This window comes from Ctenocephalides felis, unplaced genomic scaffold (genome assembly GCF_003426905.1).
Source record: "Ctenocephalides felis isolate EL2017-DRISC unplaced genomic scaffold, ASM342690v1 CF-g0.4_SCAFFOLD_01886, whole genome shotgun sequence".
In the NCBI taxonomy this organism is placed as follows: Eukaryota; Metazoa; Arthropoda; class Insecta; order Siphonaptera; family Pulicidae; genus Ctenocephalides; species Ctenocephalides felis.
This window is the reverse complement of record NW_020538040.1, coordinates 10748886-10768710: the sequence shown is the minus strand read 5'-3', so window position 1 is coordinate 10768710 and position 19825 is coordinate 10748886. Positions and strand designations below refer to the sequence as shown.

General features: G+C 30.2%; 1 protein-coding gene across 1 annotated transcript in view; it reads right to left on the bottom strand.

Moving 5' to 3' along the window:
* Nucleotides 1–19825, bottom strand: part of LOC113374623 (LIM/homeobox protein Lhx5) — a 47839-nt gene that overhangs the window by 4608 nt on the left and 23406 nt on the right. The window contains exons 5-7 of the mRNA XM_026614601.1: nucleotides 17329–17344; nucleotides 16020–16234; nucleotides 15261–15521 (exon numbers count right to left, since the gene is read on the bottom strand). Coding sequence (XP_026470386.1) covers nucleotides 15261–15521; nucleotides 16020–16234; nucleotides 17329–17344 — 492 coding nt within the window. The remainder of the gene's footprint in view (nucleotides 1–15260; nucleotides 15522–16019; nucleotides 16235–17328; nucleotides 17345–19825) is intronic.

The following is a 19825-nucleotide window of genomic DNA, read 5'->3' as shown; positions in this document are numbered from 1 at the left end:
ATTTGTGATTCCGACCAAACGTACCCCAAGGGGCTGGACGACGAGAGCGGTCGAAGGCGCAGGCGCAGGCGCGGGACGACGATTTTCATATATCATCATCTGCATATCAATATATATATACATACATATATACATATATCAATACAAAGGAAACTATCTAGAGACGTAGTGCTGGAGAAGAATCGAGAAAATAAAATGGACCGACATGGTAATAAATGGAGAAGTACTGAGAAAAGAACTCTACTGTGTAAAGGAAACTACATCGGACCCATATTGTGAGGTTGTCACACGTCCTGGCCGAGACGGTTCTGGATTTTTAACTTATATACCAGATTTTTGGAAAACTAGTCCTATATTTTAAATACAGTCAACCCTCGGTTAACGCGGCAAGTGCGTACCGTGTAGTATCGGAACCGTGCTATAAAAAACTCGTATTCAACATACAATTCAGGCTAATTCGTAGTGAGTTCTATGGAAACTTATATAGTGCAGTATGGGAACCGCGCTATGAGAGACTCATAATTAGTACAAATCGCACCATTTTAATCGTGTTGTATGGAGACCAAGGAATACAACTTGAAGTACGAGTAATACAGACAAAATGACATGCATGACATAGACACCTTATTCAAAAATTGGCGCGACGCAGTAGTCAGTACAAACGTGTTCTTAGACAGCCATTATATAATCAGGCATGTCTAAAAAATAAAAGTCGATAACAAAACTTACATTAATGCCCTTCTGACATCAAGTTCCAAGAATCACTCATAGGTTGCGCAAAGAACTTATGGGCTGTTGAACAAAAACCGTGTAATGAGAAGTCCGCGTAGTCGGAGGGATGTCGGATTTTTACCTCAGCGTAGTATGGGAACCTTGTACACAGAATGCCGTGTTAACGAAGGGTTGACTGTACATTTCAACTAGAATTATATTTATAAAACGAAGATCTACAAAAACTGAGCATTTATAAATAAGTGCCTTCAAAGTTCAAATAGAGACACTGACAGCTATAATAAATTGATAACAGAACAAATAAATTCCTTATTATTTTACTTTATAGTCATTTTTACACATAAAACCTAACCTTCAAAATGTCAAATAACAATTTTATCATCCGCGCAACTTTTTGATGTCACTTTGATAATACATAGGTGAAATCTGCCCAAAGTTGAAATTCTGACGTTTTAGCCAATTGGAGGTTAGGTTTTATGTGTGAAACAACCGATCGAGCAGCAAAGACAAACCCTAGTCCCCTGATCAATCTTACTATACATACATATAAATTACATATTCATATATGTACGTAAATTTTTTCAGAAGGTCATTTTCAATTTCAATTTTTTTTCATACATGGTTTCTTTACGTAGTTTCTATTTTGTTATGTAACTATGCACTCTTTTAAATAATATATTCCAAATAGATCATCGTTTTTTTTAAGACTGAAATATGCCTATTTTTTAAAGACTGGTTTTCATTAACTTAGATAGACAAATTTTAAATCCACGTCTTCTGATAAAATATAATCAAAAAAAAAATATAATATTGAAAAATACATACTCGAAACTATATATTGCAATTCCATTGGCTTTTTATCGTTATTAGATATACATATAATTTAAAATTTGCTAGTCAATTTGATCCAAATATTTGCAATGTCACAAATATTTTGTATAGTACACCTTAAAACAAATTGCTCTGAATAATATGATAATCTAGGTATAGGTTTAATTTTGCTTTCAGACAAGTTGCAAAAACCCGACATGACTTAATCAATATTTAACTATTGATCAATAAGAATTGATAATTTAGTAACTCTTAAAATTGTAACAATTCAACGTTAGATATACCCAAAAGGTTCAGAATAACTTAAAACGTCAAGAAATATAGCAAATAAAATTAGCAAAGCAAACAGATAAATTATTGGATATACGAATATCGTATATTGGATTTTCTAGAGAAAACTTCTCCTTGGGGAGTTTAGCAACTAAAAATTTGAAATCTTCATAAATATTATACAAAAACTTTAAAATGGATCAAATAGTAATTACGAACAAAATCTATACGGTTTTAATTTCAATTTTTTGAAAAATAAAACCGTAGGTTTTTGAAAAAAAAAATTGAAAATTTATGTATTATTGAAAAGCTTTCTATATTATTAAAATAAATGAGCAAGATTGTAGTTATTCTGGTATATACATAATTTTTTAAGATTTGCAATATGAATCAGAAAATCTTAATATATTAATGCTTATAAAATAAATATTATGAGCAACATAATTGAATCTATAATATTTATAAAAACACCGTAAAAAATTTTATATCATGAAATTGATGTATTTCAAATATTAGTATCAGAATAAAAAAATATATATAAGATCGCTAAAAATTGATTTTTTATACGAAGATGACTAAATATATATAAAATTCAAAATTATATTGCATTTTAAGGTTTCAATTTTGTATATTCTGATTGACTATTGATATATGTAAAATGATTAAATATAAATAAATAAAAAAAAACTTTTAGATATCAAAGTTAGTGGTCAATACTAGTGTTAATAAGTGAAAAATTAGATTGGAAACAAATCCGATTAATAGATCAGCAGTTGATGGATGAAATGAAAACAGTGCAGAAATAAATTAAAATCTTCTTGCACCTTCAAATTTATAATTTTGTCTATCCTCATCCATTCCATTACAAAATACGAAAATTTTATAAATTTTAACAAACGATTTCTCGAACCGCCTGTCGAGTGTCGAGTTACGAGTCCAGGTATCGTTTTCAAGCAAAGTTGTGAGAGGCATCGAAGCGAATCAAAAAAATTGGACAAGAAAAAAATATTTCAAAAAGATTTGCCAAAAATGCCGACGAAACAGATATGTTTTCTCAAGTCAAACTATAACAACATGTTAAATCTTTAACATCTTTCTCGGACCCTACAAGGTGTTGCGTTTGCGATCATGCGTGAATATGTCAAAAGTTGAGATTTGCAAAAAATATATAGGTACACCTACATATATTCATATATGTAGAAATTTTTTGTTAGTATGGAAATAGTAAATTATATAAGAATTTGAAAATAGTTGAGTATTTGGGCTTTGAACCGCAATGGAACTGTACAACAAATTTTATAAACAATTATGAGAGGTTAAAATTAATAAAAAGCATAGTACTAAATTATAAAATAAACTAATAGTATTTAACTTACTTTTACTTTTACTTTTCAACTTAATTTTTTTTGTTTAAAATATGCTAAAATATATTGGAAATACTATGATCAATACAAAGTGATAAACAAAATATTAACGATTTGTAATGTAATTAAATTTTGAAGAAAAATTTCAAGTTAAAGTTATTCATTTAATACCTACATGGTCCAAATAGGAATATCTTTACTGTTAATAACTTAGTTTTAATTCAAAAATATTAATGTTGCATATTTTAATTCAAATATTAGGGTAAGGTGGGGTACAAAGGTCCAATTTGTCTTTAAGTAATTATACTGTCTAAATCAAATAAATTATATCACAACCATCTGACTATATCAAAGAAACAACTATCTAACTATGTTCAGTAAAACTCCCAGTTATTTCTTAATTATAGAATTTTGTTTACCATTTCTTAACTATTTGTCATCTGTCCCTTTTTACCCTACAGCCGGCCACAAACAGATGGAATATCTTATTTTTAATTTTAAAGCGATTTTAGGTAATAGGTACATCCTTCAACCAATGCAAAATATAAACTTTGCAAGAGTGCATTTTTTTCAAAGATTACACTGTATATAACCTTGATCTGGTATTGAAAATATGATAAACTAGGTGTATGTTTCATTTTGCCTTCAGACAAGTTGAAAAAACCCGACATGACTAAATCAATATTTGACTGTTGATCAATAAGAATTAATGATTTAGTAACTTTTAAAATCGTGAGAATTTTACATTACATACACGCAAAAGGTTCAGCATAACTTAAGACATCAAGAAAATTAGCAAATAAAATTAATAAAGCAAGAAGATGAAAAAGGATTTACTGGAAAAAACTTATCCTTGAAGAACCTTAACAGCTAAAAATTTGAAATCTTCATAAATATTATAAAAAACTTTTATAGAGATAACACTGTATAAATATAACCTTGATCTGATATTTTATCAGAAATATTCACCAGCAGAGTTGAAATAATTATTCATTTGATTTATTTATTGTAAAATTCCTTTTCCACTAACTTAACTTTATTATTCAATATTTTTTAATGTGTACACATTTGCCATGTTCATATGGTCTTATTCACCCCACCCCCAGGTGTAAGCTTTTATAGGGGTTATATAAAAAAAACTATTGAATCTAATTTAAAATTAACAATATATCTTATAAAATAATTGAATAACGTTAACCTAAAAATTATATTGGGGTCTCGTAAACTAAACAACAGTGCTCATAACCAAAAAAAAAACAACAACGAAAGAAAATACTTTTGTTATGGATTTTCAAACTTCGTCCTTTATCTCCTGACCGCAAGGTGATTGCTGGTTATACATCTTATGCCCTCTACTTTCAAATATTGTTGGTAAATTTTTTTTAACTTTACTTGTTTTTGAGATATTGGTGGTGGTCCTTTTTACCCGCGGACTTTTAAGCCCCGATCTACCCCAGTCAATTTTTTCAAGCATTTTATTCATGTTAGACTTAGATTCTGTATCAATTTACAAAGATGTTAGCTTCTTTAATAATTCCATTCCCTTAATGATGCAAGAACGTAGAACTTATAATTTCTTATGGAATATTTGTTTTGATTAATTACTTAAATCTACACATACATACTTACATCAGAATGTTCCTACTACTATGTCGTGTACCATTTTAAACAATGGACTGAATTGTAAGACGATTTGATTAATGATTATTTTTATACTTGAGTTTTCTGAACTCGAACTGGTAGAAAAAATGGTAAAGAGGGAGCTGGTAGAAGCTTTGGTCGTGTATTTCTACAAAACGACATTCGTGATAAGAAATTCGTTCTTGCAACAGCAAGGTTTTCAGTTCAAATCCCACATTACTGGTATAAAAAGTTGTAATGAAAATCGGGAAAATAGTTGGGAAAGTGAAAACAGCCATTCAAGGCATTACTGCAATATACAAAACACATTTTGCGAGGATGTGAAGTAAAAGATACATCATAAATAGAAAAGATTTATGGGTTATGAGTTACTTTCTAGTAAGGAGGCGTCCATTCTTCAATTTTTTTTTTAAAAAATGTTTGAATTTTTTTAAAAAAAATTAGTTAAAAATTAAATACACGTGATATCATACAAAAAGTTGTATAATACTGAAGGTGCTTATAACACTTGGCTCTAAAAATTTAATTTAAAATAAATAACCACATTTTTTTATTACGAGTAACCGAGTCCCCCTAGCTCTCCCTCTATATCAATGCTTAAGCAACTCTCTCAAACATTTTTTCTTCATTTTCTCTGTTAGTTCATCATGAATATTATTAAGTATTAAGTAGTCCGAACGGGCATAACCGATGTTAATTTAGTATTGTTGTGTTGTAATCTGTTTTTTTTTTCTTCACGTTCAAATGTAATTTTCGTATTTATATTTTTTCATTTTGCGGGACTGCTAATGATTTTTTCGGCGCTAACCGTGGAAGCATGAAATTTTAATATCAGAACGACCAACAACCAACAACGCTCTGATTGTCAGTACATCATATATCATATATATTGTGTTTGGATTTCAACAATTGGTCGCGTTTTTATAATTGTGTTTTGATCTTGCACAGCATTTGTTATTTAAAAACAGTTTGTGGGTAGGAAATTTTTCAAGTAGGGCAGCTAGGGGCTATCTGTAACATGGGAAAGTAGTAACAGGCGTTTTTCAATAAGATCATAAAAGATATTTAGAGATTTTTTGTCTCGATTGCCGACACAGTAAACAGAAGTGTACAGATGCGTCATTTTTGATTGTACTATCATAAAATTTTGGTTTGCGTTAGTATTATCGACTGTCGAAATCAAATCGAAATTTTATTCATTTATTTTCGTTTCAAATTTATCAATTTTTAATCATGTATAACAATTTTTGTGATGGCTAAATTGTTTAAATAGTTATCTTGATTAATGTAAAAAAATCACACCTGAGGTTAGTTAAAACAAAACCTTGGGGCTAGTTATAACATGCAAGAATTATATATAGGGTCAAGTAAAGGAAATTGGATGGAATGTGTGGTTTGATGTAACATGTAAATTGTGTTACAGGAGACACTTGGTATTTTATTTTTATTATGATAATAATTGTAATTTATATTGAATTGTGATAAAAATTTATATTACCGAAGAAATTACATATTTTATTAGTATGTATCTATTAATTATAGTTTACGTAGGTTTATGAAAACAAATTACTTAGAAACTAGTCAATATTGTTAAAAATGAGTGAAGAATAAATTATGAAAGATGTTATTGTCATTATCTTGTTATTACTATTTGCCCCGGTAGATGTTATAATTAGCTCCAAACTAGGGGTAAGTTGCAACATTGGACTTTTTGTAGAATATGGTTGATTGTGATTTAATGAGCAATAGTTATGAAGTTATTTTTACTGGATTCGGTAAAGAAATATTTAAAGCATCTAGCATCAGTGGATCTCAAGATATATTGATTTAAAAAAAGTTCCTAGCTCTATATAATATTTTGCTGTAAAAAATCGTATGTGTAACCACAACACCACTGTCCTCACTAATATTTATTATTATTTTTATTTTCGGCAAATTCCTATCATTCCGCGTTATTTTCCACCAGGAAACGATTGGCTTTATTGCACCGATATCGGTCAAAATATAAAATACGACATCGTAGTATAAATCCGATCGTACTATAAATAACTTTTTAATAATGTCGTCCTGTGCTGAAACTTCCAGACATAAATATATTTGATATTTATAATTTTTTTTTGTCCGGGTGACGGTTTTACGATTGTGGAAACATGCGGTCGCCTCGCGCAAAAGCACCGGAACAAATCGCTAACACTTCTTTAACAACAACTTGACTGACTTTGGACTTTTTTATACGTTATCATTTGTTATTGTTTTATTTTTATTTTTTATTTTTCGACTCATATTTTATTTTTCAATTCTTCATTTTGCTGCCGAAGCGAGCGTCAAGTCAAGAATGTCATTTATGGATGGAGAAGATGCGATAAAAACTGGAACGGCGGATTTGTAATAGATGAGGAGGAAAATTGTAGTAAAAATTCAGGTTAAATATTTTAGAAAAGCATTTTTTAGCTATAGAACAGAAGTAACATATAACAAAAATACTCTACATTTAACTGAAGAACTAATGGTTTATGGCATCGTGCCTTAAGGCAAATTGCTGGAACTTCCCGTACCGTAACGAAATGTTTAAGGAATATTAAATGTTTTCAAATAGATTATTATAAATTATGTTACATTGTCTAATATTTATAAGAATTATATAAACTGAATTGTAAAGTTAAAATTATTTATTTAAAGTATATAAGTGAGCTTTAGAACTTTATCGATTAGAATTATTTTCGATAAACAAAAAAAAATTGTTTTGAAAAAAAACCAAAAGCAATTGTTTTCCCAACATAGGCAGAAAGTTTTTTGAATCATTCTAATCATATGCTTAGTTCTCTCAAAAACTGCCATTTTTTGTACATTTAGTTCCATATCTTCAAACCGGTTGGACTTGCCTCTACCAAAAAACTATAGGCCACTTCTCCCCATCATTACTAATTGAATGTTTTTTAGATCATTCAAATCGTATGCTCCGTTTTCTCGAAAACTCCATTTCTATTTTCTGCACTGTATCTACTACATCTGCCGTATCTCTGTAACGACTGGACCTGCCTTTGCCAAAAACTAATCACCCCTTCTCCCTATCAATAGGATTCGAATATTTTTTGAACCATTCAAATCGGCCGATCCGTGCGCCCGAAAACGTGGACGAAAAATTGTATCCATACACACATACACACACACATATATCCATTTTTTCTGAGGTGTGCCAAAAATGTTAAGAAACCTTCAAAACGTGAAGAAATGTAAAAATATTCTATTTAGATTTTTGGACAATTACAATAACTTACCCTATGGAAAGTTAACAAGTAAATCAAAAGATTTTTAACAACAATATTTGAAAGTGGAGGGAAAAAAATATATAACCATTTTTCACCTTAATTCTTACGACATTGCTTTCGGGTGATAAACGACAATGTTTGAAAATCCACAATAAAAATGTTTTCTTTCGTTGTTAGTTGTTTTGGTTGTGAGCACTGTTGTTTAGTTGACGAGACCTTAATATAATTTGTAAGAATACTTTATATAAATGTTTCATAAGATGTATTGTTATTTTCAAGTTAGATCTAACATTTTTTTTATATAACCCCTATAAAAGCTTACACGTTAGAGGGGTAAAGAGGACCAACTGAACCTTTACCCTGGCTAAGGTGTGAACAATAAAAAATAGTTAATAAAAAAGTAAATTAGGTTAAAAAAGCTATTTTACATTAGATAAAATAAATAAATAGTTATTCCAACTCTGCCGATGAATATTTCTGATAAAATACCAGATCAAGGTAATATACAGTGTTGTCTCTCTACAAAATGCACCCATACCATTTATATTTTGCATTGTTTGAATAATGTAGCTATTTTTTGTAAAACTCCTTTAAAATTAAAATAAGACATTGGACCTGTTTGCCCCCTGGCTGTCCCATTTTACCCTGGCTATGGGGTAAAAAGTACCATGTTACACATTTTTGAAAAACAGCAAAAAAGAAATTCTACAATGATGAATTAGCTGAGAGTTTTACTGAACATAGTCAGATAGTTGTTCATTTGAAATGTATGATTTGTTGTGATATAATTGGTCTGGTTTTCCACATTATAACTGCTCAAAGTCAATTTGGACCTTTATGCCCCGCCCTACCCATAAATGTTTTATGCTTTCGTTCAAAATCTTTCAATATCCATATCGTGTAGTATATTAATTTTAAAATAATAAAATAAAATTTAAAAAAAAAACACTTTGCTACCGTCCGCAAAACAATTTTCTTCACACTTACATAAGTCGGAATTGGTTTTCGGAATTGACGCAACTCCGATCTTCTTCTTTGCCGAACTGACGCCTCTGATTGATTTATTATCGCGATTTTGAAAGACGCGCGTTTTTGCGAAATTCATTTTTATTGGTTCGCCGAAACGCCAAAAATGCTCAAAGTCGTAAAATAATACCAAAACTCGGTGGAGATGATTTGGAAGGATCCATGATTAAGGGATAGAAAAATATTAGTTGAATTTATATTTCAATTTATTTTTGGGTTTAGCTATCTGAAATTCTTGCATTTCAAAAAAACAACTCTTTTCCAATTTACCTCACTTTGAAATTTTAAGCCATTCTGAATCGAATGAGACCAAATTTGGAAAAAAGTATGTGTGTGTGTATGTAAACAGATTTTTTGCCGTAAATCGACGTTTTCTCAAAAACGATTGGGCCGATTTCAAAATTTTAAAAACTATTTTGCGCGACGATCAGCCAAGCCGTTTCTTTATAAATAGCAGAAAAAATTCGTCCACGTTTTAACCCGCAATTCTGAAACGATTTTGAAAATTCAAAAACCGTTCGAAAAATATTGGTTGTGAATCGACCTGATTAGTTTTTGGTAAAGATCGCGGCCGAACCGTTTTCTTATAATAAAGTGTTAAATTTTATTTTTTGACAATTTTCATGATTTTTTTTTCACGGTAGATACCATAGTCTTATAGATCATACTAAAATATTACGGCCCTACGACAATTTAGTTTAATTTTAAAAATTTATCAAAGTTTGCAAAAATTAGTATGGTTTTTTGGCCTTTGTCAAAATTAATGCTTTCATCGACGTTTGCTTAAAAACGCCTGAACCGATTTCAAAAATTTTAAAAACAATCGATGTATTTCGATGTGGATTATCTTTTCTCAGTTTTGTACGACGATCGGCTGAGCCGTTTCTTTGTAAATAACAGAAAAGTAAAAAAAAAAATCGTCCACGTATTAGCTCTCAATTCTGAATCGAATTTAAAAAATCAAAAACTTTTCGAAAGATATTGGTTGGGAATGATACTGATTAGTTTTAGATAAAAATCTACCGAGCCGTTTTCTCGAAATTAACCTTTTTTATTCATTACAAAAAACTGTTACTACCATCCATCCCCCAGCTCCCATATATGTGTGTATGTGTCTGTGTACGAGTGATTATAAATAATTCCATAATCCATAAATAAATAATTATAAATATACAAATTAGTTGTCATTTTGTTCGCAACAAATGTGTTTACATTTAAACAAAACAAATTGCAAAGCAATTACTCCGATTATTTCACCAAGTCGAGATATTCGCGACCACCTAATTCGAGTACCAAAATAGCAAGGAGCACTTTAAAAGCAATTTAGACGTTAAATTGAGCGAAATATTAAAGTCAGATGGCTGAAGCAAAAATATTTAGACACGTATGTGTCAAGTTGAATTGGAAATTTAATTATTTGCTTATTTATTTATGGAGAAACTGTTTTAAATAACTGTGAACAAGTTAGTAATTAGTTGTAAAACAATCAGTTGTTCAGTAAATAGGAAAACTATGGAATTTACTACTCAGATTGTTATTATGTTTATATTCTCATTTTATTGACTTTTATTTATACTTATCAAATAAAATTTAAAAGTCTTTACCATTATTGATTTGAAGTCACCCTTATATTTTTTACCATAAAAATTACCATGTATCTCCAAGAGACATTTTGAACTTGTTCTGACTGCTGTTAAATTATTGTTCAAAAAAAAAAAAAAAATTAAAAGATTACCCAATAATAATAAAGTTTAAAAAGGTTAATCTTTCAATAGTAAACAGTGTGTTGTCCTTAACTTGGTCATTTACTTTGATATATTTCAATAACAAATATGTTATTTATATCAAGACTCTTGCAATTTAATTCAAGTATTATTTCAACAATTGTCGATTGTTTTTTGAGAATAAATGGACTATTAATGTATGTTAAGGCTCATATGTTTTTAATTTAAATTTTCATTTATTTTTTGCAATTTAACACAAGTACTTTGCTTGAAGCATCAACCGCGATTAATCTTTGCTCTATCGGTCCATTTAGTATTCTGTGTGGCTTCACTCTTCAACGAGGATTTATATGCAAAACGAAAATAAAGTGATATATACTAATAGGGATATATATATATATATATATATATATATACATATATATTAACATAATTTTTAGATATTAAATCATTTTAAAAAAAATAATAATATTTTTTTACCAAACATATTGATATTTGGTAATTTGATGATTTCTAAAGTTAAAATATTATTTTGACAAACTTATTCTCACGCAAATGATTTCTTTTTATTTGTAATTTCGGGTTTTTTTTTTCAATTTAAATCAATAACTTTACCTGCATTTTATACAAAACAAAATTCTATTTTCAAAATCATTCTCTTCAACCTTTTCCACTCGCTAATTCCGGGATTTATATGAATTTTGCCGCCGGAGCAGCGGCATCCAAGTGGAAAGAGTTAGAATGTTCAGAAAACTATTATACAACTCTAAATTCGATAGGCTCTATAACAAGAAATACATTTTGGTATTCCAGCTTAGAGTCACCAAATTTTACGGAAAAAATTCTAGAAATCGTGAAAAATAGTTCGTAAAACGAAAAATTTAATTTTGTAATTTTTGAAAATGGCTTTTTAAGTCGTCGCTTAGACTTCTTACTCCGGTTAATTACAGAGATAAAATACTGAAAAATGGTGAAACGTTCTTTAACAAGACGTGTAAATTGTTTAATTTTTAACTGATTCTTTGATATTCAGATAGTTTATAATTATTTCTTCACAAAAATCAAGGAATATCTTTTTAAAAATGTTCCTTAAAACTTCACATAGACTGTTTATTCAAAATTGTTTATAACCATTTCTTCATATAGGGGGCGTCCATTAATCACGTGAGCTTTTTAGGGGGAGGGGGGTTTGACAAAAAATTACGAAATAACACGTGGGGGAGGGAGGGGTATAGTAAGATATCGCGTGTATTTATTTTTTAACTTTCTTTTTTAAAAAAAATCAAACATTTTCAAAAAAAAAATCAAAAATTTTACAGTTTTATCAAGTAACTAAAAATACACGTAAAGTTTGGGTAAGGAAGGGGGTTTATTTTAAATATCACCATGTATCATTAATGGGAGGGGGGGTCCAAAAATCCTTAAAAACTCGCTCACGTGATTAATGGACGCCCCCTAAAAGCTTGCACAATGATACTTCGACTAAATAAAGAGCTAGAATAATGAAAATTGGTGTACATTCTTTTGGAAGGCGCTTAGATCGTGATAAAGGATACTTTTAAATATAGTTTATAACAATTTCACCTAAATTTTAATATTCGATGATTTGATTTGTTGAAATGGAAATTTTGATTCGAAACAAATTTTGTAATATCGCCATGTATCACCATGGGGGAGGGCGGGTCCAAAAATCCTTAAAAACTCGCTCACGTGATTAATGGACGCCCCCTAAAAGCTTGCACAATGATACTTCGACTAAATAAATAGCTAGAATAATGAAAATTGGTGTACATTCTTTTGGATGACGCTTAGATCGTAATAAAGGATACTTTTAAATATAGTTTATAACAATTTTACCTAAATTTTAATATCCGATTTGATTTGATTTGTTGAAATGGAAATTTTGATTCGAAACAAATTTTGTAATATCGCCATGTATCACCATGGGGGAGGGAGAGTCCAAAAATCCTTAAAAACTCGCTCACGTGATTAATGGACGCCCCCTAAAAGCTTGCACAATGATACTTCGACTAAATAAAAAGCTAGAATAATGAAAATTGGTGTACATTCTTTTAGATGGCGCTTAGATCGTAATAAACTATACTTTTAAATATAGTTTATAAAAATTTTACTTAAATTTCAATATTCGATGATTTGATTTGATGAAATGAAATTTTGGATTCGAAACAAATTTTTGAAAAACAGCAAAAAAACATATTTCTAGAATGATGAGCTCGTAGTTTTACTGAACATAGTCAGATAGCTGTTTGTTTAATATGTGTTATTTATTGTGATATAATTGGTTTGGTTTTCACAATATAATTGCTCTAAGTCAAATTGGATCTTTGTGCCCCGCCCTACTCTATATATATATATATATATAATATATATATATATATATGTATGTATTAATGTATGTGAGTGTATGCATAGATTTATGTGTCTAAGTATATAGTTTTGTTCCGATGCCCGGTTGAAAATAATATAAACTGGCGTGACCGATTTTCATTCTGACCGATGCGTGAACAATCGATTTTTAAGAATCGTTCATTTTATTATTTAAAGGCTGAGCGGAGATTTTTTACGCGTTTTTTACTACAACGAACGTAAAAAATTTTACGAGGGAGCTGTGCTGTGCCGTGCGCGAACGGCGGACGACGGACGGACGTAAAATACGACGACGACGGCGATCACGATCACGATCACGATCACGGTTACGGAATACGAACGATTTTGACGACGAAGATCATTGACGATTTTTGTGAAATTGATCCGAATATCGAAGAATCGGATAAAATTCATTTATAAGAAATCTATCTAACAGATTTCCAAACTTCTTCGTATTTAACCGAAATCGATTTTTTATAAATTTCTATATGTACTAATATTTAGTATTGAACATTCAAATTAAAGATACAAATACAAGCTTAGACATTAATTAACTTTAAAATAATAATGAAAAATAGATGTTAACAAGGTGTGTGGTGATCTATTATCGTGGTTATCGAAAGTTTCTTTTCGCTGAAGTAGACTGACCATGTTCAGTATAACTACCAGCTCAAAAATTTGAAACCTGATCCTTTTTGCCCCCTAGGCCAGTGGGCAAACAGGTTCAATGTCTTGTTTTAATTTTGTACAAAATAATAGTTATATTATTCAACCAATGCAAAACATAAATTTCATGGATGTATTTTTACACATATATAACCTTAATATAGTATTTTGCCAGAAATATTTATCAGCAGTTTTGGAATAACTATTTATTTAATTTATGTCTTGTAAAATTGCTTCATTTAATTTCATTTACTTTTTTATTTACTTTGTTTTATTTTTTACACCTTTGACAGAGAAAAGGTTCAGTTGGTCCTTTTTACCCTTACCAAGGGGGTAAGATTTTGTGAAAAAAAACTGTTGAATCCAACTTAGAATCAACCATACATCTTATAAAACAAATAAATAACGTATACTTAAAAATTATATTAAAGTCTCGTAAACTAAACAACAGTGCTCACAACCATTGAAACAAGCAAATTAAATTAAAACAAACTAATATATTAATTTTTAACTTCTCGCTTCATTTGAAATATGATGAGAATATGCAAAAGTGACCCACACGAAGAATTAAATATTATTTAAAGTAACAAATTTTATTTGAAGACACAATAATATTTAGCATTCTTAAATAAATCTTAAATATTTCAGTTCTAAGTCAGTTAAAAAGTTCTAGTTCATACTTTTTGATCATTTTCATTAAATTGTTAAATAAAAGTTCAAAATTATTAATGTGAGATAACATCTCACATTTTAACCTAACTTCAGAATTTTACATGTGCAATTTTCCCATTTTTAACGTATAGTTTCATATAAGAAAACTCGTTTTCAGATATTTGATGGGTAGTTATAATTTTATTATTAGCTAATTGTAAAGATTCAATTCAAACCTATACTTTCCAAAAACCCGGAACAAATCCGAGACAAAAAACTTAAATCCTGGACAAAAGTTGCTTTTAGAAAAACCCAGGACATAAGGTGAAACCCGGACTGTCCCGGTCAAACCAAAACGTATAGTAATATACGACAAATAAATATTTATAAGTGCTCAACAACTTTTTTAACAATTTTTATTTTATTTTTGAACAATTTAACTAATTTAAATTTTGAACACACTTTAACTAATTTTTAATCATTTTTTCAAACGGCGTACACATTATTAAATTTGTCATGTATTATGTAGTTCAACTATTTCTCAAATCAAATATCGTTCCACTTTCTTAATACGTATTCAATATTATATTGTTTGATTTTGAGTTGGATATTAAATATTTCTATCACGAAGACACTGTTTGCACTATAAATTAAAACATAAAGCTTTATACATTCTTTACGCATATGATCTATCTTACCTGTATAACTCTCATAGGCAATCCCGTCTCCTTCGCCAGTTGTTCCCTGATATGTCTCGTAGGTTTCGGCGTCTGTCCGAAAGCCGTCTTCAGTATCTCCAATTGTTTTGCTTTGATCGTCGTCCTGGGACCCCTTCTCTTGCTGCCACCACCAGCTTCGTCGTCGCCTGCAGGCGATTTACCGCCACCAGCAGAATCGCCACCTCCGGAATTGCCGCCCCCAGAGTTACCGCCCGTGAGAGCGTCACCATCCAGGGAAGTCTGGAGTAGAAGGAGTTTGTGAGTGATATTGTTAAACTTTTGATGTAAATAGAGAAGTTGATAAATATAATTCAAGGAAGATATATTTGGAGTGTGGCTCCTTGAAGATCAGGGACAAGAAGTTCGAGGAAGGCCAACGTAGACTGTCTGGAGCGTTTTGAATTGAGGTGTTGGTAAAGGTTGGAGAAGTCACAAATTAGTGCTGGTAAAAAGAGGAAAACCTTTGAAGTGGAAAAAAACTTTACTGGTAATAAAGGTAAATGGTTTGGGCACATGTACCAAAAATGTGTCTTATGCTGAAAGCCATTAAAGAAGCTATAAAAGGCCTGAAAAGCTAAGGACAAAAAATATTGCACAACAACTTGCATGAGAAAATACAGATATTAGAAAGCTAAGGACTTAAAAAAGTGCATTGTGAACAAAAACGAGGCAAGAATATAATTGGTGCTCTAATCACCATGAATGTTCAAATCATCATCTATTTGTGTTACTATTTACCTGATCTTCCGAATCTTCCATCCCGGTTTTGGAATCGGCATTCATCGCCGCTAATTCGGCATCTGATCCAATAAGACCTGCTCCAATGAGTCCTGCTCCACCTGAAGCAGATCCTAGGATGCCGCCTGCTGATCCAAGACCTCCAGATAACCTCGGATTCGTTCCTGGGAGGTCATCATCGTCTTCGTCTTCGGAAGCTGAACCCATCAGAGATTCTGAAACAAAATGAAATTTATGAAAATATAATAATATAGGGTAGAACGGGGCTTAAAGTAAAAAGGTCCACCACCGATATCTCAAGAACAAGTAAAGTTGAGAATTTTTTAACAACAATATTTGAAAGTAGAGGGTAAAAGATGCATAACCAGCCATTACCTTGATTCTAAAGCCGTTGCTATCGGGAGATAAGCGACAATGTTTAATAATACATAACAAAAGTATTTTCTTTTGTTGTTAGTTTTTTTGAATGTGAGCACTGAAGTTTAGTTTGAGAGACCTCAATATAATTTTTAGGTATACGTTATTTAATTATTTTATAAGATGTATTGTTAATGTCTACAAAAGTTTACACCTGATTCAGATAAAAAGGACCAACTAAACCTTCATTCTGGCAAAAGTGTAAAAAATAAAAAATAGTAAATACAAAAGTAAATCAAGTTAAAAAAGCAATTTTGCAAGAGATAAGTTAAATTAGTAGTTATTCCAACTCTGATGATAAATATTTCTGACAAAATACCAGATCAAGGTTACACCTGCATCGGATAAAAAGGACCAACTGAACCTTTATTCTGGCAAAAGTTTAACAATAAAAAATAGTAAATACAAAAAGTAAATAAAGTTAAAATGACAATTTTGCAAGTGATAAGTTAAATTAGTAGTTATTCCAACTCTGATCATAAATATTTCTGACAAAATACCAGATCAAGGTTATATACAGTGTTACATCTGTGAAAAAATGTATCCATTAAATTTATATTTTGCATTGGTAGGATAATGTAGCTATTATTTCGTTAAATTCCTTTAAAATTAAAAATAATGTCTTATTTCGAGACCTGTTTGCCTACTGGCCGTCCCAAATTAGCCCATCTATGAGGTAAAAAGGAACAGGTGCCAAATTTTTGAAAAATAGTAAAAGAAACACATTTCTACAATGATGAATTTGCTGGTAGTTTTTGTGAACATAGATAGTTGTTTGTTTGATATGAGTTATTTATTGTGAAACAGTTTAGGAGTTACGTTTAGAAAAAGTTATAAAAACGACAATTTCAAACAAAGCTCAGTTTTTGATAAATGACTACTGAATTTTGGCGAATTAACATATTATGCTCTTATTCATGAGAGAGATATACTCAGAATAAAATAATAGATGATGTTAAGTAATATTACTCTAATTTCGTAATAGTATTCCATAATTTTGTAAGCATGACACTCAAAATTAGATAACTGATTTTTAATTTAATACAGTTATTTAAACTACATTAAAAGGCAAATATATCATTAAATCACAGTTCTTAAAGTTAATTATAATATTTGCATATAAAAACATGTATCTGGCATTTATGTTGGGCCTTCTAAAGCCGACAAATTTTGAAAATTTTAAATTCATATTTTAACAAATAGTTTTAATTCTAGAACACTTATGTTAGAGCAATTGTGTCATCATTTTTGACTGTGGTGCGAGAAATTTTATTTTTGATTATAGATACAAAAGTTAAGTTATCAAAATTAATTAAAATTATAACTACAATAAATGAGAATTAGACACAGTTTAGTCAAAGGTCTAGACTGCTTAATTTATGCCAAAAGCCAAAGACCAAAATTTATGCCAAATAATAAAGTAAAGTAGCTTAATGTACTGTGTGTATAGTTTGCTATGTACAATAAAACAAATAATAATAATAATAATAATATCCAAAGCTCTAGGTTGCACATAATTTTCGAACTACATAAAGTTTTTTTCCTAGTTTTTTATCAAGATAGTTACGATCAATACTACCACCCCGTTGCGGCTTGACGTTGAGTTCTGGAACATCTTGTCCATATAAATATATATATATATATATATATATATATATATATATATATATATATATGTATGTATGCACTCATAACAGAGTGATGTTTTTGTATGTATCCCATTCCGTCTAACATTTACAAGAATTATTTACGCAAATGAATATTCCCCGGTCGGCGGCTGCCATACGCGGCGACCTTGCCGATTTGATTTACAGCCCGTTCGCGTTCAGGTTTCGGAAAAATCACTCTTCTCCCGAGAGAAGAAAAGAAGAGGAGAATTCCTCACTCACAACTCGCGGCAACTTTTTTTTTACTTCGTACTTTAGTAGTTGTTCAGTTGCTGCTTTTTTATTCCTTGCCGCTCGCTTTGCTTGACGGTGCAGCATTCGAACTTTTATCATCTCGGCCGTCCGTCGCTGAGAAAACCGCAATAGATTCTAAATGTAGTAATCTAAAGATCGAAATCTAAGTAGTAGTGGAAAAGGACTGTCTATAGAGGACAGTACATTGAGTTCTGACAAAAATATTAAAAATTAAGCATATCAACTTCCTGTGGTATAACCAAACAATGTTCCACCCTACCTAGAGAAAAATCTATTCTTAAAAAATGCACCCTGGTACATGAGCAATAAAACTCTCCACAATGATCTGAATGTGCCATGTATTAAAGACTTTGTAAAAACAGGATTCACTTTGCATTATCACAAATTAGAAAATCACCCCAATTCACTCATTGCCCCGCTGCTTCATACACCAGAATTAAGGAGACTAAAAAAATTAGTTGGTATTGGTATTTTTTCTTGAGGTAATTAACATGAACTTCCCGATATGTGTAAATAATCGGCTTAATCAATAAAAAATAAATTAATTTATGAGTATTAAAAGTATTTCTAGTGGATTTATTACACATAATTGAAAACGAACGAACACGTTAATTCGGAGTATTTTCTAAAAACAAATTTTCACAAATCAATATCACAATATTTATAATTGAATCAGTTTCCGTAGGACTTTAATGGTTTAGTATGCTCATTAAGACCAAGTACTCTATAGTTATACCAAGTAAATTGTCTAATTTTAATTTTAACAAGCGTCAAAAAAACTATTAATTTTCTCAAACTTAGATGAATTTTTAAAATTAAACTACTTGTCGTAAGGCTGTAATATTTCAGTAAGTTCTATAAGACCATGATATATATCGCCAAAAAAAGTTTCATAAAAATCGGCTTAACTTTTTTTTTCAACAGTTAATTACAAAAAAACGGCTCGGTAGATTTTCACCAAAAACTAATCAGAATCATTCCCAACTAATATCTTTCGAACAGTTTTTGATTTTTTGAAATCGATTCGGTAGTATGAGCTTAAATGTGGACGAAAAGTTTAACACTTTTTTCCAAATTACAAAGAAACGGCTCGGCCGATCACTGCACGTAACTAAAAATAGATAATCTACATCAAAATACAACGCTTGGCTTCTAAATTTTTGAAATCGGTTCAGCCGTTTTTGAGAAAATGTCGATTTAAGGCAGAAAATCTGTTCATACACACAAACACATACTTTTTCCAAATTTGGTCTCACTCGATTCGGAATGGCTTAAAACGTCGAAAAAATATAAAATTAGTGAATCGGATTTTTTGATGAAAAGAAACTGCTCCTTCGGGAAGTTAATAATATTGATAATAGTGTTAAGCAAATAAAACGTTCAATGGTGTTTGTAAATAAATCTTTGTCTGACCACTCCGGACACCATGAATAAAATTATAAACCAATTTTTTGAAAATAATCCAAA